The sequence below is a fragment of the Agelaius tricolor genome, unplaced genomic scaffold, assembly GCF_023055355.1.
Source record: "Agelaius tricolor isolate 1412-34295 unplaced genomic scaffold, bAgeTri1.0.p SCAF_1, whole genome shotgun sequence".
Lineage (NCBI taxonomy): Eukaryota > Metazoa > Chordata > Aves > Passeriformes > Icteridae > Agelaius > Agelaius tricolor.
The window spans coordinates 70003139-70018972 of record NW_027269261.1 but is presented as its reverse complement, the minus strand read 5'-3'; the positions used below and the strand labels follow the sequence as shown (position 1 = coordinate 70018972).

The 15834-nt window shown below is 45.0% G+C and overlaps 1 protein-coding gene across 1 annotated transcript; it reads left to right on the top strand.

The window, feature by feature from the left end:
• The first annotated feature begins 11193 nt into the window (after positions 1 to 11193).
• On the top strand, positions 11194 to 12628 carry GPR6 (G protein-coupled receptor 6). Its single transcript, XM_071438686.1, has one exon. The coding sequence runs from the start codon at positions 11322 to 11324 to the stop codon at positions 12411 to 12413; it is 1092 nt and encodes a 363-aa protein (XP_071294787.1). The 5' UTR covers positions 11194 to 11321; the 3' UTR covers positions 12414 to 12628.
• The last annotated feature ends 3206 nt before the right edge of the window (positions 12629 to 15834 follow it).

The window sequence follows — 15834 nt, the reverse complement described above, 5'->3', positions numbered from 1 at the left end:
CTGCTTCCTTCCCCACAACATGATCTGAAATTACTTTGATTTCTTAAGTGGCAAAACTTTCATATCTTGGTTTTCTGCAGAGCTTTGCAAATGGCTGAGGTGTGATCTGTGGAAACTTGGTGGGACAAAGGAACCAGGGGAGGGCTGGGAACAGGCAATGGGAGACCATGGATGGAGGTTTGCTGTTTCTTGACACCTGTTGCCCAGGTGGAAATCAAGTTATTCCCATGCCAGAATTTCAGGCAATGCCTTGAAAGTGCAGGGACAGCAGAGCACAGGTTCCCCTGTCACCACAGTGAGGGTGGTGGGGGAGAGCCAGTGCCTCCTGTCACTCTTTCTCTCCTCTGATAAGAACAAGGGCAATGAGGGTCATGAGGGAAGGACTAAATCCCTGCACAGGGGTGCACTGGTTGTCCATCTGCAACAGGCTGTGGAGAAGCAGCTCCTGCATTTGGAGAGGTCCCAATGGGGTGAAAAGCCATGTGCCCAAGCAAACAGAAGGTTTTCTGTGCCAGTCACTTTGCATCCCATTCCTCTCTTTGCTCATCAGCTATCCTCAGCTGTTCACTTCCAGCATTTTTTAAAAGTCCATGGTGCTGCCCAGGAAAGGAATAAAAATGAAGCTGTGTGTTAGAAATGGAGGCATCTAATGCAACCCAGGAGAGCATCACTGGACTGGAAACTCTGATAATGTCCAGGTCCATACTAGAGGCAGGTATCCTCACAATTACAGATTAGATCAATTAGATCACTTACTGGTTAGAGTAAAACAAAATGTGGCTTAACAGTGAGTATTGTTAGAGGAAGGTGAGATATAACCAACAAAGAAAACACCATTAGACAGTTATCAGCACACAAAAAGGCTTGTGCTTACTTTTGACACTGCACATGAACTCAAAACCAGCAAAAAGGATGTCATTACAAACCCACTAAGTGAGGCTTTCCTGGAAGTCAGCTTCCTTTCTTTTTCAACCCAGACCTGAAATCTTCCCCCACTCACAGAGCAGGGCAGCAGCTGGTCATGCCATGGGGATATGTGGGAACGCAGGACTGGCTCCTCTCTAAATTTACATTGGATACTTTCAGATAAATTAACTAAGATTAATTTTTTTTCAACCTTGAGAAGACAAATTTATTTAGACTGTTGTCTGATCTTGATGATCTACAAAATATCTTTAACTAGAGATAACTGTAACCCATTGGGCGTTTGAAAATAAATATTTCTATGCCTTTAGATAATAAACACATTAGCATTTTAAATGTCAAAAAGATAGCAAGCATCATATTTGGAAAGCTCTTACAAAGTAACTGGGTTTTTACATCTTTTGACTCCCATGAGGAATTCACAAAAAGGTTTTCTGAAATACTTAGTTTAAATACCAAAGTTACTAAACATCTGAGAATGGTATCTGAGCATCTGTCCTTTACCTCAATTAATAGATTTTTGTGAGATACCTTAATGTAAGGTGCCAGTATTTTGAAATGCAAAGAGGAGTGATGCTGTCTCTGAAATTTATTTGGCTAATGTGTAACTGCAAATAGCAGAAGGTCAATAAACAAGAAGAGCTTCAGGGCTTACGGAAATCACTGACTCATGTTTGATGATACAGAGGTTGCCCAAAAGCCCCTGGGTCTGGCAAAACACAGTGAAGTTCAGTGTGCAGCATCCTCCCACAGTGCAAAGGAAATGTGGATGGGACAGAAATGTTGCCACAAATCCGCTCCTGTGCAGGGAGCACGCAGGGAGAGGGGCTCTGCCTCCCTTCTGGTACCACCTGCCTGGTGAGAGATGGCTCTGAGGGGTGGACAATGAAAGGGGGGTCTTCCAGCCTCCCCTGGTGGCATCCCCACTCCCAGCAGTATCACTGCTATGAGGTTGGACCCCATTGTTGTGGGGCTCTGCTGCTGAATTTTTTTTGGCTGGTCAGTCAGCTTTTGGGTTTGTGTCTGTAAAGTGAAAAATCAGGATCTTGCTATCACTCTGGACCTCACATATTGGACTGACTTCTCATGGGGATCTTCCTGAAGAGAAGGACTCTCTCATTCTCTTTCTCTCTGTATGCATGGCATGCAGGTGTATGTGTGCATGCATGTAAATAAGGCCTAATAATGTCATTAAATTAATTCCTCCTGTTGCTATGGGAACACACACTATTGACTGAAGAGTGTGCAGCAGAAGTAGGTGCTATGGCTAATATCAGAGCAGACCTTTGGATTTATCCTCTAAAACTTTGGGGTTTTTTCCAAAGCAGACAGCAAAAAAATTTGTCCGGAGCTCCTGAGGCTGGGAAGTGTAAATTAGGAATTGTCGATCTTTTTCCAGCTCGCAAATGAGCCAATCTTCACCCCTAATATATTAGCAAGCCCCACCTGGCACACAGCTGTGCCTGGGGCTGGTTCCCAAGGTGATGAGCAGTGGGCTGCCAGGCTGGCAGGAGCGGGCAGTGCTGAGCATTGGATCCTTCAACACCTCCCAGTGATCCACTGGCCCGAGGGAGAAAAATCAGACCCATCCGAGGAGCAAAGGCTTGCAGGGCAGCTAAGGATCCCAAAATTACCCTCCCCTGTGACAGGCAGGGTTTTATCCTGAACTGGCTGTTCTTTAGATCAGAGTCCCCTCACTGCATGGCAAAGGGGCACCAAACCAATGGGCAGGAGTTTGAAGGTTCATGGTACCGAAGGCCTGGTGGTGAGGAACCCTCTGCTTTGACCACCACCACACTGCCAGGTTATTAGAAAATAGCAACAACAACAGTAATAATAGTTAGGAGATGTCAGTGAAGGCACAAGATTTGATTCCCCCCTACAGCCACTTGCTGCAATCTGACAGCCAGAACACAGTCAGTTTTTGACCCCATGCACCTTGTTAGTGCCATGTCACAAAAGTCCCTAGTGTCACACAGTACCAAATCACACACTTTGGAGAAATCCAAGCGTATTTTTCTGAATAGAGGTGTTGGTTCCATCCCATAGAGGTGTCTGATCCCATAACAGAGGGAAAGAAAAATTATCTACAGTGGTGTGTCTACTGAGAAGCCACGCTAATGACATTACTTAGGTTTCCAGTGTATGATTCTTAGCTGCTAAAGCTGTCTGTACATTTTTTTTAAAACCAGAATGGCTTCTACACAACAAAACATGCTGTGGAGGGGTTTTTGGGGGGTTTGGTTTTTTAGTTTAGTTCTTTGTTGGTTTGTTTGGTTTTTTTTTAGTTTTACCAACGTTTCTGAAACTGCATCTGCAGGAGCTGCCATAGAATGATCTGAATGATATCCAGTTGGCACCAACATTTCCACCATTAAACTCACAGTCCCAGGCACCGCATCACACTTTGGAAAACTGGCCACTTTTAAAGCCCTGAATATATATCTGAGTGCTTGGTACTGCATTCTGTTTGCACAACATAAATGTCAACACAGTCTGACCAGGGGTACCTAGGCAACAGCTAATTTTGAGGTCAGTGATTAACTCTTCTTTGTCAGAGTGTAATTTACCATCAAATTATCTCCAGCTGAATATAGCATTTCTCGATTAAAAAAGGTCTTCTTGCTATTTTAAGACACTGAGAGCCTTTATTAATGGTGGCAAGTAATGTTTGCTGCATTTTCTCCTTTTCCAAATACAGATGTTCATGACAGGAGCAGTCTCCTAGGGACAGTTACCCCTACTCCAGTATTCCCAAGAAGAGGAACTGAAGGCTGAGCTCAGCCACTGCACACCATACTGTAATGTTTGTGGCCATAGAAGGGAGCAATAAATTTTTATTTTCCATGGCACGTATACACACTTTCTTGATTAGTTAAAAAGTGGATGCTACCAATTACCACAAATATCAACAGTGAAATATTGATGCTCAAGTTGGGCTTTGCTCTTTCCCTCCCTACACAGAGCACATTGCTACCTTCAGCTCTCCAAAATCCCTCATTTCTTCATTAACCTCTAGGTAGGGACCTAACACATAATTTTGAGTTTAAAGCTCTCCATACCCATATTTCTACCTCATAAGGCTTTTTGGAAATAACAGTGAAAAACCTGACATATTAGAAGGTGCTTTTAGTGCTCATGTCAAGAAGCAGGCCCTTCTGCAGGGATTGCAGAGGTGAAACAATCACTCTTCTGTCTGGAAAAGTACTCATTTGTGATCTACATCAGCATGATCATTTGTGTGGAAGACTCCAGAGCTATGGACATCACACCACTGGGTCCCTGCATTTGCTGCTGCCAAGCTGAGCATGGGGTCCCCTGTGGGATGAGGAGGAGGAGAGCAAGTTGGATATATTGCTTTGTCTGTGGATTTTTCCCAGCCTTTCCTAGCCTTGGGAGATGTAATCATCCCTGCCCCTATGTTCTGCCCTGTAAGCACCCTGCAATAATAATAACTTCAGCCTTGCCAGCTCTACCTTTGGTTTTACTATTGTAAAGCTGACATAACCAGGGGGGGAAAAAACATCTTAAAAAAAAAAGTTTCCTGAGAATTTGTAATTCTCTGTTACAGCTAAATATTCATCAATTTGTTTCTTGCTGGCAGGCACCCAGGCTGTTGAGCAGTAACTGGCTTGTTTTAGACTTGCTTTAATTTGTTCTCCTAAAGGAAATGTCTTCTCTAAGGCTTGCCAAGCTGACAAGTAAAGAAATATGAAACTATATTTGTATCTGGAAGACTCATATAAAATATGTAAAGAACTAAACTTTAAGATAACAAGGGTTTACATATGTAGATACTATTGGTTTACACTTGAGTTATTAGTGTCTCTGGGTAATATTTAATTTGATCTATAATATATTTGGCTGGGATGTATGGATTTTTGCCTGTGATTTCAAATTCCCAGGCCAAGCACCACAGGACAGCATTTTCACTGGCAGGCAGGGACCTTGCTTTCTCCCCATACCGTGCCCCGCTGCTGAGGGTACAGCCTTCCTCTCTGAAAAAGAAAGCAACAGCTCTTTGCCCACTTTCCTGCCATTAACAGAAAAGATCCCACCTGTTCTACTATGTCTTTTGAGGATGCAATCTTCTCAGATGCCTGGGATTTCTTGCAGCTTAGTGACTCAAGGCCACCCAGTGTTTCTTGGCTTCCACCTTGTAATCAGGGAAATTAGTTGAGCCCTAGAAGAAATTGCCTATGGAGATCATTGAAATTTTAAGGACAATTTGAAGGGGTTTTTTTTGAGGGCAAATTGGAAAACCAGCTACAGGGGATAGCTTGAGTACAGTTCATTTTGTACTGAGGCTGTGTGGAGATGTACCAGAGCAAGCACAGGAAAGAAAGCCTGACTACAGCCTCACAAGGTGAGTGAAGCTGGAGATTTGCTCCTGCCTCAAAACCAATGTTTCTGTATTACATGCAGTGGATGCTTAATATATGGTTGTTGGCACAAATTTTAGGTGGGGCATAACTCATTCCTGTGGGAGATGTGGGGCAGAGAATCAGACTTTTCCTACCATTTCCACAGGGACTTGTTCACTCATTACATGAGTATGTAAGGAGCTGTGTCTGGGCAAATGTTTTCTCCTAGATTTTATAAAAATGCCCTGCTTGGGTCTCTACAAACAAGACATGAGTACCAATTTTTGGGAAAGCGTTCCAGGGCAGATCCTTCTTGGGCAGAAGTGCAGAACTGCTATCTCAGCCTATCCCTGTGGTCAGACCCATGGTTGAGCTTATTCTGTTCTCCACTTGGACCCTGTTCTGAGCTGTACCTGCTCAACAGATCCTCAGCATTGGGATTCCTGGCTTAGAAATAGATTTTTTCCCATTTTGGGGAGGCATGTACTTTACTATTGTTCCCTGAGCCCTTTATAGGGACTGGCCTGCAGAGCCACGTCTGTGCTGCCGGCAGGGAAATTACCCATGGGTGAGGATGGAGCTGTCTTCTTGCAATTTCGAATAAAGCAATTTCAGAGGGGAAGATGGGCATAGAGCTTTTTCCACAATGAAATTTATTTTTAGCTGGCATTCTAGCACCTGGAAGAATTGTTCTCAAATTCACTATTAACTTTAATGAAAAATATCTATCTACACCCTCCTGTGTAGCCACTGTTCATCAACTTATAGGATCACATGGAACAACAGAAACCAGGGGTTTTAGTTATTTTAGTGAAATAAATTTGCAGTTTCTTTTCACAAAGCTGCAAAACCTCCCTCTTTTAGATGTGTAATTTAAAGGCCAGTTTGAAGCCTTTCAAAAACTTTGGCAAAAAGGTTTTGAAAAAGTTTAAAAGAAATAGAACAATAAAAGTCCTTGTTCCATTTCACTTGATGACACATCTAGTGATGAATGACCTTTGTTGCTGCTGCTTTCTTTCCATCAACAGAACAAGCAGGGCAAGGAAGGAAAGGTTGCAAAATATGTGTATTTAGCTTCAGCTGACTCATCACTAATCTCTAGAAATAAATAGAGTGGACCAGAGGCTAACTTTTCCAATAAGGGTAAGCAGTTAGCATACAAACCCACGTGCAGCTCTTTCCACATCCAAAGTTGCTGGCCTAAGTTCCTCCTTTGGAAGCTAAGCCAGCTCCTCTGGCTCAGCCTGGCTGGCTGCTGGCAGTGGGCTGATAGATGTGGAGATTGCTAAGCATGTGTTGATAGCTCTCGCAGTATCTGTGCCCTTTCTAAATCATTATATGGAAACTCAAGCTTTCAAAAAAGCTTCTTGATAAATAAACATCTCTGGGTGGTGAGCACTCAGAAAAGGCATCTCTGTCTGACTAAGCTTAAGAGGTCAAAGCTGCATCCAAAACTCATCCTGTCTGCAGTGGGGTGGGAGAAGGAGGAGGAATCAAAGTCTGGAACCTTGCCACTGTCAGCCAAGGGCACAACCAGCAGCTGCTGAAACTGTGAGTGGTGCAGGGTCAGGGGAGGTTGGGTGGGAATTCTACCTCAAAACCAAAATTTCAACCTAAGGTTCAGCCTGAATCCATTCCTGATGACTGGTATTTGTTGCATTATTGAAAGCAGATTTTCACCTACTTATGTGAAGTTTGACCCTGTACTTTCTGCTAGGTGATTCAGAGACCCCATAAGACAGAGTATTATTTTCAAAAGCACCCATAAAATCCATTGGAGAAACACAACCTTTTAAATGTAAACCAGGATTTTCAACCCAAGTATGTGCTAGAAAAAATGTGATAGTAGTTTGCTTGCATTTATGCAGACTCATGTAGCCTTTTCTGCAAGTGAAACAGATTTTACAGACATGCAGGCTGTTTTCTGGAATGTGTTTTTATGAGGGGCACAGCAGCCACGCAGCTGGAAACCTTTCATAAAGGAGTGGTAGCACCACGAGTGCTCCATCAGGAAGCACAGTCAAGGTCCATTTGGGAGACACGATGTGTGGTGGAGAAATGGGACTGTGGAGGATGAGATTGAAATTCTAAATGGTGTTTGAACCCCCCTGAGGTTTATGTCACCAGTGGGTTTTGCAATGTGGCGTGTTTGCAGGTGGACACCTGCCCAAATATGAAGGATCAAGCAGAGGGTATCATTAGTAAGAACCTAGAAATTGGTGTCACCAGGTGACTCAGCTGAGTTCACCAAGTCAGGAAAATGACAAACATGAAGTGCCTAAATGGATTGCTAAGGGCTTAAAACATCTTTTCACACCAGCTGCATAGACATCTCTGAAATGCCAGTGCTGGTTAGCTCACCATCTGTGTTATCCCCCCTCTCTCCCCCTCCTCCCGCCTTTATTTTAAGACTTCTTTATGTTTGCTAGAAGAAAAATGTCTCTTCAATATTTTCAGCGTGTTATTGGAAAGATAAATTTTGAAGAGAATTTTTTTGTTGGTTCCAACTCTTGCTATGTAAAGCACATTTAATAATACTTAACATTTACTCAGCCTACTTATTAATCATTAAAAATACCAGCTAGCAAAATAATCCATAGTTAACTGAAATTAAGTTATCACATATTAAAATTACACAACAATACTGCTCAGCTCTCAGAGCAGATGGAGAATTCAAGCAGAGAGGTTTTTAAAACATTTGTTTCAGCAACTTTTTTATTTTGTTGCTGCTTAATTTTCAGAAGCACACTAAGATAATTACTGAGTTATATCATACACGATGCTTAGGTATGCACTGCTGGAACATAGCTTCTTATATTTATATTCTCCTGTGAGATCTGCAGATCCAGCCTCAGCTAGGAGGGCAAGATGAAAACATCTTGATGACAATGCAAAAGTTCTGACCAGACTTTTCTCTCTGCTGCTCCTTATGGTGCTGGGGGAAATGTGGTGGCTTTTAGGCACCAGTTTTGTATCTACTCTTTGAATCCTCTTTTTTACTGCAACCAGTTAAAATTAATAGCAATCCAGATGGCTCACCTTTTGTTGGAATGACTGATGCAAGAATCTCTACTAAGAAGATAAAAGGCCTTTAATGACAGCTCTGGAAATACAAACAGCTCCCAAGGAGGTGTAACCATTTTAATAAGTGTGGAATTGGTCCCTAACCCTGCCAATTGATACTTGGCAACGTGAGGGAGATGAGGAAGATGCACAGCACTGCTCACTCAGCTCTGTAAGAACCTGACGAGGACTGTAAGAGCATCCTTCTCCTGAAAGGGTAAAATTCCAGGGAAATGAGGGAACTAAAGAGCTGAAAGAACTCAGAAAAAACGTTACACAAGGAGGAAGGACAAGCTGGACATGTGCATCTCCTGTTCAGTGACACACTACAGTGGTTGAGCAATTCTTTCTCAGAGTGAAATACATGACCACAGGCACAGGGTGTGAGACTAGCCCGCTCTCAGGCTAAAAACTCTTCCTCCATCTCACTCTGAGATCCTAACACTCTCACAAGGTTCCACCACACATGGAATTACTTCTGCCTTGGCAGCATGGGCTCTTAATGTTTTCAGTTAAGGAAAACTGTTAAAAATCCATAATATATATAAAAAAATACACTGCCCTATGATATACATGCTATTGTAGCCAAGACCTGCCACATACTTGTTTCCCAGCCGTAACAGGTTGGTCAAAGATGTGACAAATTGGCCCCAAACCAAGACTTTCCACACCACATCTCATTACTGAAAACCAGAAAAATTACATTTCTCTTTCTGCTTTATAGATGCCATAAAACTACTGTAGATTTTACAGCTTCATAGTGGACCCCAGCTGGTTCGTGTTTGCAAACCTGACTTGCTAAGTTTGAATGGCAGCATTTTTAATCAATTTTGAAAGATGTTTGGAATAATTTATTCTGTCGCAGTCATTTTAATTAATGTTGAAATTAACCACCTCTGTTTGAGAGGTAGACTGGAGGATTTCCTCTGGGCAAATACAGAATTTTACTTTACCTCATATTTTACCTTGCCTTCTGTTGCCTTGCTCTGTAGCAGCTCTTTCCACACCGGGATTCTTGTGATTTCAATATTAATCTTAATCCAAGTTTACATTGGCCATACCTGTTCTGCAGCTGGCAGAGGGTATAGGGTAACTGCTAAGTTCTAAACTATAGCAGGGGTACTTGACCGAGTGTTTGAGTTGAGGAGACTTGCAAACCCTTCTTAACTCCACTTGAAACTGGTTTTATTGCAGTTACTAATGCTGTTGGAATGCCTGGATAGGTAAGGGAAAACACAGAAAAAGATGTCAGGACACCCCACAGGGATCATGAAGACAAGTTGTAGTGAAGGCAATTGCTAAATAAAAAGGAAAAATTTTTACAGCTGAGGGTGAAGCAGAGCTGCAGGTTGCCCAGAGAGGCTGTACAGTCTTCTTACTTGGGGATAATCAGGCTTGACTGAATGAGACCCTGAAGAAATACTTTGCACAGTTGATGCTTTCCCTGCTCTGAGCAGGTGGTGGGACAGGAGAGATGCCCCAGCCCTGACCTCTGTCCACTGGTCCCTTCCAAATTAAGCTTTTCTGAGATCTGTGTTTCAGAATTCCTGGGGAGCAATGGCTTCAGTTGTTTACAGAGGTACAGAGTGTCCACAGCTTGTCTAGATGATAGTGTTTAGCCTGTGGGAGGATATTGACAGGAGTGGATGTAATGAGTGCTGACACTAATTCTTTTTGAATGTGCCCACCTTTTACTGTGGCACAGCCTGCATGCTTCCTTTGTTTGGACTATTCAAGACAGTAAACACATTTTCTTCTAATGTATTTTTCAAAATTGTATCTAGATGGTTTACATGCTGTTCTCATAACTGAGAGGTTATTTTATTTCCACATTCTTTTGATTGTCAGTCACAGAACGAACTCAGTGTCCCAGACTGAGGTGGGGACACCTTTTGGCTTGTCCCCTAGGAAAGCTGTGTTGCTGCAGAGGGAAGCTACCCACTGCCCACATTTGTTTGATACTGGTTTTGTCAGCAATGGGCACAAGAACGTTATCCTCTGACTATATCAATGTATATAAATATTTTAAAGGAAGGTGTCATGAGGATGGTGCCAGGCTCTTTTTGGTGGTGCCCAGTAGCAGGATGAGGACGAACTTCTTTACATGGAGGGTGGCAGACCACTGAAACAGGCTGCCCGGGGAGGCTGTGGAGTGTCCCTCTCTGGAGACATTCAAAACACGTTCCTGTGGAACATGTGGACACGTTCCTGTGTCACAGCCTCTGTACTGAGCCTGCCTTGGCAGGGGGGTTGCACTGCCTGTTCTCCAGAGATCCCCTCCAGCCCTGGTGATTCTGTGATTCTGCTTCATCTATTCATGCTTTAGAGAGGGAAGGAACGTGCTGGCTGCTGCTTGGTTGTGACACATAGAGGGTGAGACAAGGAGAGCTGATATCGGTTATGCCCGTGGGATTGAGTCTTCTATGGTTTGACCTTATCATTTTGGGGACCTCAGAAAACAGCGCGGATGCTTTCGGCGGCGAACAGACTGTCAGCCCCAGAGCAGAGAGAGCAGAGAGCGCAGAGAGCTCTCTATTCAGAGAGCGCAGCCGTGGAACGGGCTTTTCCCAGCTGTTTCGAGCGCTACTCGGGCACACTTCCATCCGCCGGAGCACGGAGCTCCCGCTGGGCTCGCAGCCCTCACAGCAAGAGCAGCACGGGCGGCACCCACCGCGGGGGAACCGGCTGCGGAGCGGGGGGAAGAGCAGCGGAGAACCGGCTCCGTGTGTGTGTGCCCACTTCTCCCTCCCGGTGCTCCCTGCCCCGGAGCCGGGCGGGCAGAGCGTGCCGGTGCTGTCCCCGCTGCCTGGGCACCACGGCCTCACTGCCGCCCCCAGGCCCGGGCTGCCCCTGCCGGGCCAGGCCCGCCCCTGACGTGGCGCGGGGCGGGGCGAGGGGGCGGCCGGGCCGGCGGGAAACTTCTGCGCCTTCAGCACCACAGACAGGGCGGGCGCGGTGCCGCCGCCCGGCATGCGCGCCCCGCCGCCCCGCCGCCACCCCTCCGCCGCCCCGGCTGCCCTCGCCCCACCGCCGCACCGCCGCGGTCTCCGCACAGCCCCGGCCGCCCCGGCGGCCATGGAGGCGGCGGCAGCCCTGAACGAGAGCGGAGCGGCGGCCCCGCGGCTGCCGGCCGGCGGCGGCAACTCCTCGCTGGAGCTCTCGTCGCGGCCCCCCGCGCCCGCCGCCCTCAACCCCTGGGATGTGATGCTCTGCGTGTCCGGCACCGCCATCGCCTGCGAGAACGCCCTGGTGGTTGCCATCATCTGCTACTCGCCCGCCCTGCGCACCCCCATGTTCGTGCTGGTGGGCAGCCTGGCCACGGCTGACCTGCTGGCCGGCCTCGGCCTCATCCTCAACTTCGTTTTCCAGTACGTGATTCCCTCGGAGACGGTCAGCCTGCTGACGGTGGGCTTCCTCGTCGCCTCCTTCGCCGCCTCCGTGAGTAGCTTGCTGGCCATCACGGTCGATCGCTACCTCTCCCTCTACAATGCCCTCACCTACTACTCGGAGAGGACGGTGCTCTGCATCCACACCATGCTGGCCGGTGCCTGGGGGGTCTCCCTCTGCCTGGGGCTGCTGCCCGTCCTGGGCTGGAACTGCCTCCACGACCGCACCTCCTGCAGCGTCGTCAGACCCTTGACCAAGAGTAACGTGACGCTGCTGTCTGCCTCCTTCTTTCTCATTTTCCTCATCATGCTCCATCTCTACATCGAGATCTGCAAGATCGTCTGCAGGCATGCCCACCAGATAGCTCTCCAGCAGCACTTTCTGACTGCCTCGCACTATGTCACCACCAAAAAAGGAGTCTCTACCCTGGCTATCATCCTTGGGACTTTCGGAGCCAGCTGGCTGCCTTTTGCCATCTACTGTGTGGTGGGGGATCCTGACTACCCCTCTGTGTACACGTACGCCACGCTCCTGCCTGCCACCTACAACTCCATGATCAACCCCATCATTTATGCCTACAGAAACCAGGAAATCCAGAGGTCCATGTGGGTGCTCTTCTGTGGTTGCTTTCAGGCTAAAGTGTCCTTTCGCTCCCGGTCCCCCAGCGATGTCTGAGTGACTTTTCTCTGTCAAGCTGCACCCAGTGACAATCTACCCAGTGAACTACTACAGTGCCTGTTCTAAACTTCAAACTACATCGTGAAGTCATTGGAAACATGCTTAAGTATTAGCACTTTATACATGTTTGTATCTCGGAGAGTTGTTCGGGGTATGGAGTTTTGGGTTCCCTGAAAAAAAACAAAACCAACAATGTGGTTGTATATAGATTTGCACATCACATTTGTAAAGTGAAGACATTCCGGTACTGCTTGATTATAGCACCTTATTTCTAGCTGCTGACCTGCCAAAACAGTGTTGCCTTTCTGAAGGGCAGAGGGAAAGAAAGTTGTCGTGTCGTATTTCTAAGTGTGTGTGCTGGGGGAGGGAAGGGGGTGGGGATGTATGTATGTGATATGTGTGTCTATCTAGACTTTGCTGCACAACATTGATAAATTATAACATTTTGTATACAAATAAAAATATTTAAAATATAATATAACCTGTGTGTTTAGATGCATTTCGAAAGAAGAGAGAGGCAAATTTGCCAGTTGAGTAAAGTCCCTTTGTTTACTTTTGAAGGCTCCCCATGTAATTCTGCCTAAAGAGATCATCATTCACTATGGAGATGAAATACTGGACTAAGAAAGTCACCTTCCTGCTTGTTTGTTTGTTCTCTTCTTTAGTCTGGCAAAGAGTAACAAAGAGCACAAACTCTTTTTTTTTTTTTTTTCTACTTCCCACAACCAAGGAAACAAATATCCTAGTCAAATAGGCTGCTTGTTACAGTTATTTACCAGGTTCCCAGTAGCTTTAATTTTCAAGTTATAAATTAGCCCTTTACAATAATGACCCATTTAAAAATTATTAGACCGTGGGGAAAAGCATTCTCTAAGCTGGGCTCTTTTTTCCTAATTTAGTCTAATGCCAAAAGGGAAAAAAGGAAAAGGGAAAAAAAGGCACAGTATTTCTTAAAAGCCTGTAAAATGCCACAATATGTGGACTTTCTTTATCATCCACAGTTCTGAGGGGAATCTGAATTGTTTCTCTGCCTCCTTGGTCTTGGAGTGCATGCTGTAGAAAAATCATTTAAGTGCATCTTTGCTGTCTGCCTGTCTCAGAGCAGTATACAGTCTTGTGACAATCCCATGGCTTAGTGGCTTCAGAGAGTCCATCAGAGGTCAATGATGTTCAGAGTTTGGAACACTCCTTCACTCAGGTTCAAATCCAGCAGTGACTGATTTATTCAGAACAACAGCATGTGCAGCAGATTTCAGGAGCTGTGTTGCTGTTCATTTACTTATAATTATGCTACACTTACATCTCGGTTATGTTATAGTTTATCACTATGTTTCTGTTTGTATTTAAGGGCTGAAACAGATTCCTTTTATATGCATGGTACCATATATGAAGTTTGGACCAGTGCTTTTCCCAGTTTATGACTGGCAATGGATCAAACTTCTGCCTGCTGGAGTACTTGGGTCCACGAGGATCCGACAAGCCTCAGAGAGGCTGTGAATCAGTAATGCTGTATTATGTACAACTATTATGAAACCCAGCATCATTTCACTGATAACACCAAGATATTTCATTTAAAAGAAAAATTGGTATTCCAGGCTGCTAGTTCCACTATTTTTATCAATTCTAATAATCACAAATCTGACATTGTAATTGATGACTACCTTCAGGCATGCAGTTCTTCAGGGAACTGTTGCAGAGGTGTTACAAATATAATTCAAACTAGATTTTATTATAGGTCAAAACACTGCTCAAATTAAGACCTCTCAAGTTGCTGGTAAAAAAGATGTTTTTACCCCTTTTTAAGGCCACATTTCATATGCTATGTCTAAGCCAGCAAATAAAAGAGGCCTGTGGCTGGGGGGCACACAGAGTGCTCAAGCTCCCTTCCCCTTGCAAAGCCAGGGACCAAACTGCTGGCTGGAGCATTCTCCCTGTGCTCTGACCTCACCCTGCAGAGACCCAGCCAAAGGTGCTGCAACACCCACAACAGGAACTGCTGGGGGAAAAGAGCAGTGAGTGTCTCAGACAGGTGAAATGTGGCAAAGCTTTCTGTTAAAACTAGAAAATGTGCCACCTGCTACACTTTAGCCTCATAAATCTTTGTCATTCCTGTGTTGACTGAAACAAAACCACGGGAGAGGGTTGCTGAGTGCAGATCCTCACACCCTGGCACTGACCCTGCACCCCGGTGTGAGATGTTGTGTAGGACCTCAGCAGGCTTCTGGGAGCCTTGTACAGGCTCTGCAGACCAGCATTGGCTCTAAAACTAGGAGAAACTTCTTATCCTTACTTTTAGTCCTTAGGGGGGCAGAATCTGCCACAGGTCACCTCTAATGCAACCTCCCTCCTTTAACCCTGTCTGGCATGGGGGGATTTTCACCATGAATTCATTGCACAGTGACATTCTGTATAAAAATTAGATAAAGAACTTAACTGAATAGAATCCTACTTGAGTAATAAACCAGTTAATCGAGGAGTGTAAGTGACTTAGGTGAGTTACTCTTCAAATTTTTGTTCATGTTGCTTTAAATGAGACTTTCTTCCTTTTTTTTCTGTTATATGATCACATTTTCAGTTACCACTTTCCCCAATGATTCACTGTGTCTAAAAAATAAAGCTGAATCCCTCCTGTTAAAAAGGTGACACTTTCAAAGTGTTTTCCCAAGCATTCTTCTTTTCCAGGAAGAAAGTTCAGATTACAGTGATCTTAGACATTCATTTTCCTGAGATATTACAGATGCAAGAGTTTTTTCTAGATGCCACATTCAGAAAGATATGCTGACTCATAATTTCTAGGAAAAACTAAGGTAAAAGAAGAGAGAGTATTTTGATACATTTTGGTTAGCCCTGACAGTGGAGTTGATATCAACCCACTTGCAGTAAAATACAGCTTTAATTTTCCAAGTGAATCCACATCTGCAGGAACACCTGAGTGGAATAACATAAAGGAGGCTACCTAATCTCTTCTGTCCCCAAACAACATCCCATTTCAGATGATGGAGGAAGTCCAGGAGTTTTGTATAGCATGACACCTGTATTTTCCTTTCTGAGCCTTTTCTTGAAACAGCAGACATTTATTTGAGAAAATGGTGTTACATTTGCAGTATCTGGACCCACAAACTCCCCCTGTTATCAGATGCTGGCCCTTTGACCTTGATAATGAAATTATTTGGGGAGACAAAAACTCCTGGAGCCCCATTTCCAGTCACTGGGCAGGGCAGGGCTGTGACTCCCCCATATCCCCAATGGAAGCCAGCCCAGGGGACACCCACATGTCTGCTCAAGGAGGACTGTGTCTGATCTGCTATTTCCAAAGTCCATGGGCAACTTTGCCTGCATAGAGACCAGGACTGCCATGGCAATTGCAATTACTATTTCCTTGTCCCTACAGGCCCATGGGCTCAAAGCTTTTTATGTT

Bases quoted from the DNA above. Each gene is read 5' to 3' on its own strand.
- GPR6 (XM_071438686.1), top strand. From the start codon at position 11,322: ATGCGCGCCCCGCCGCCCCGCCGCCACCCCTCCGCCGCCCCGGCTGCC.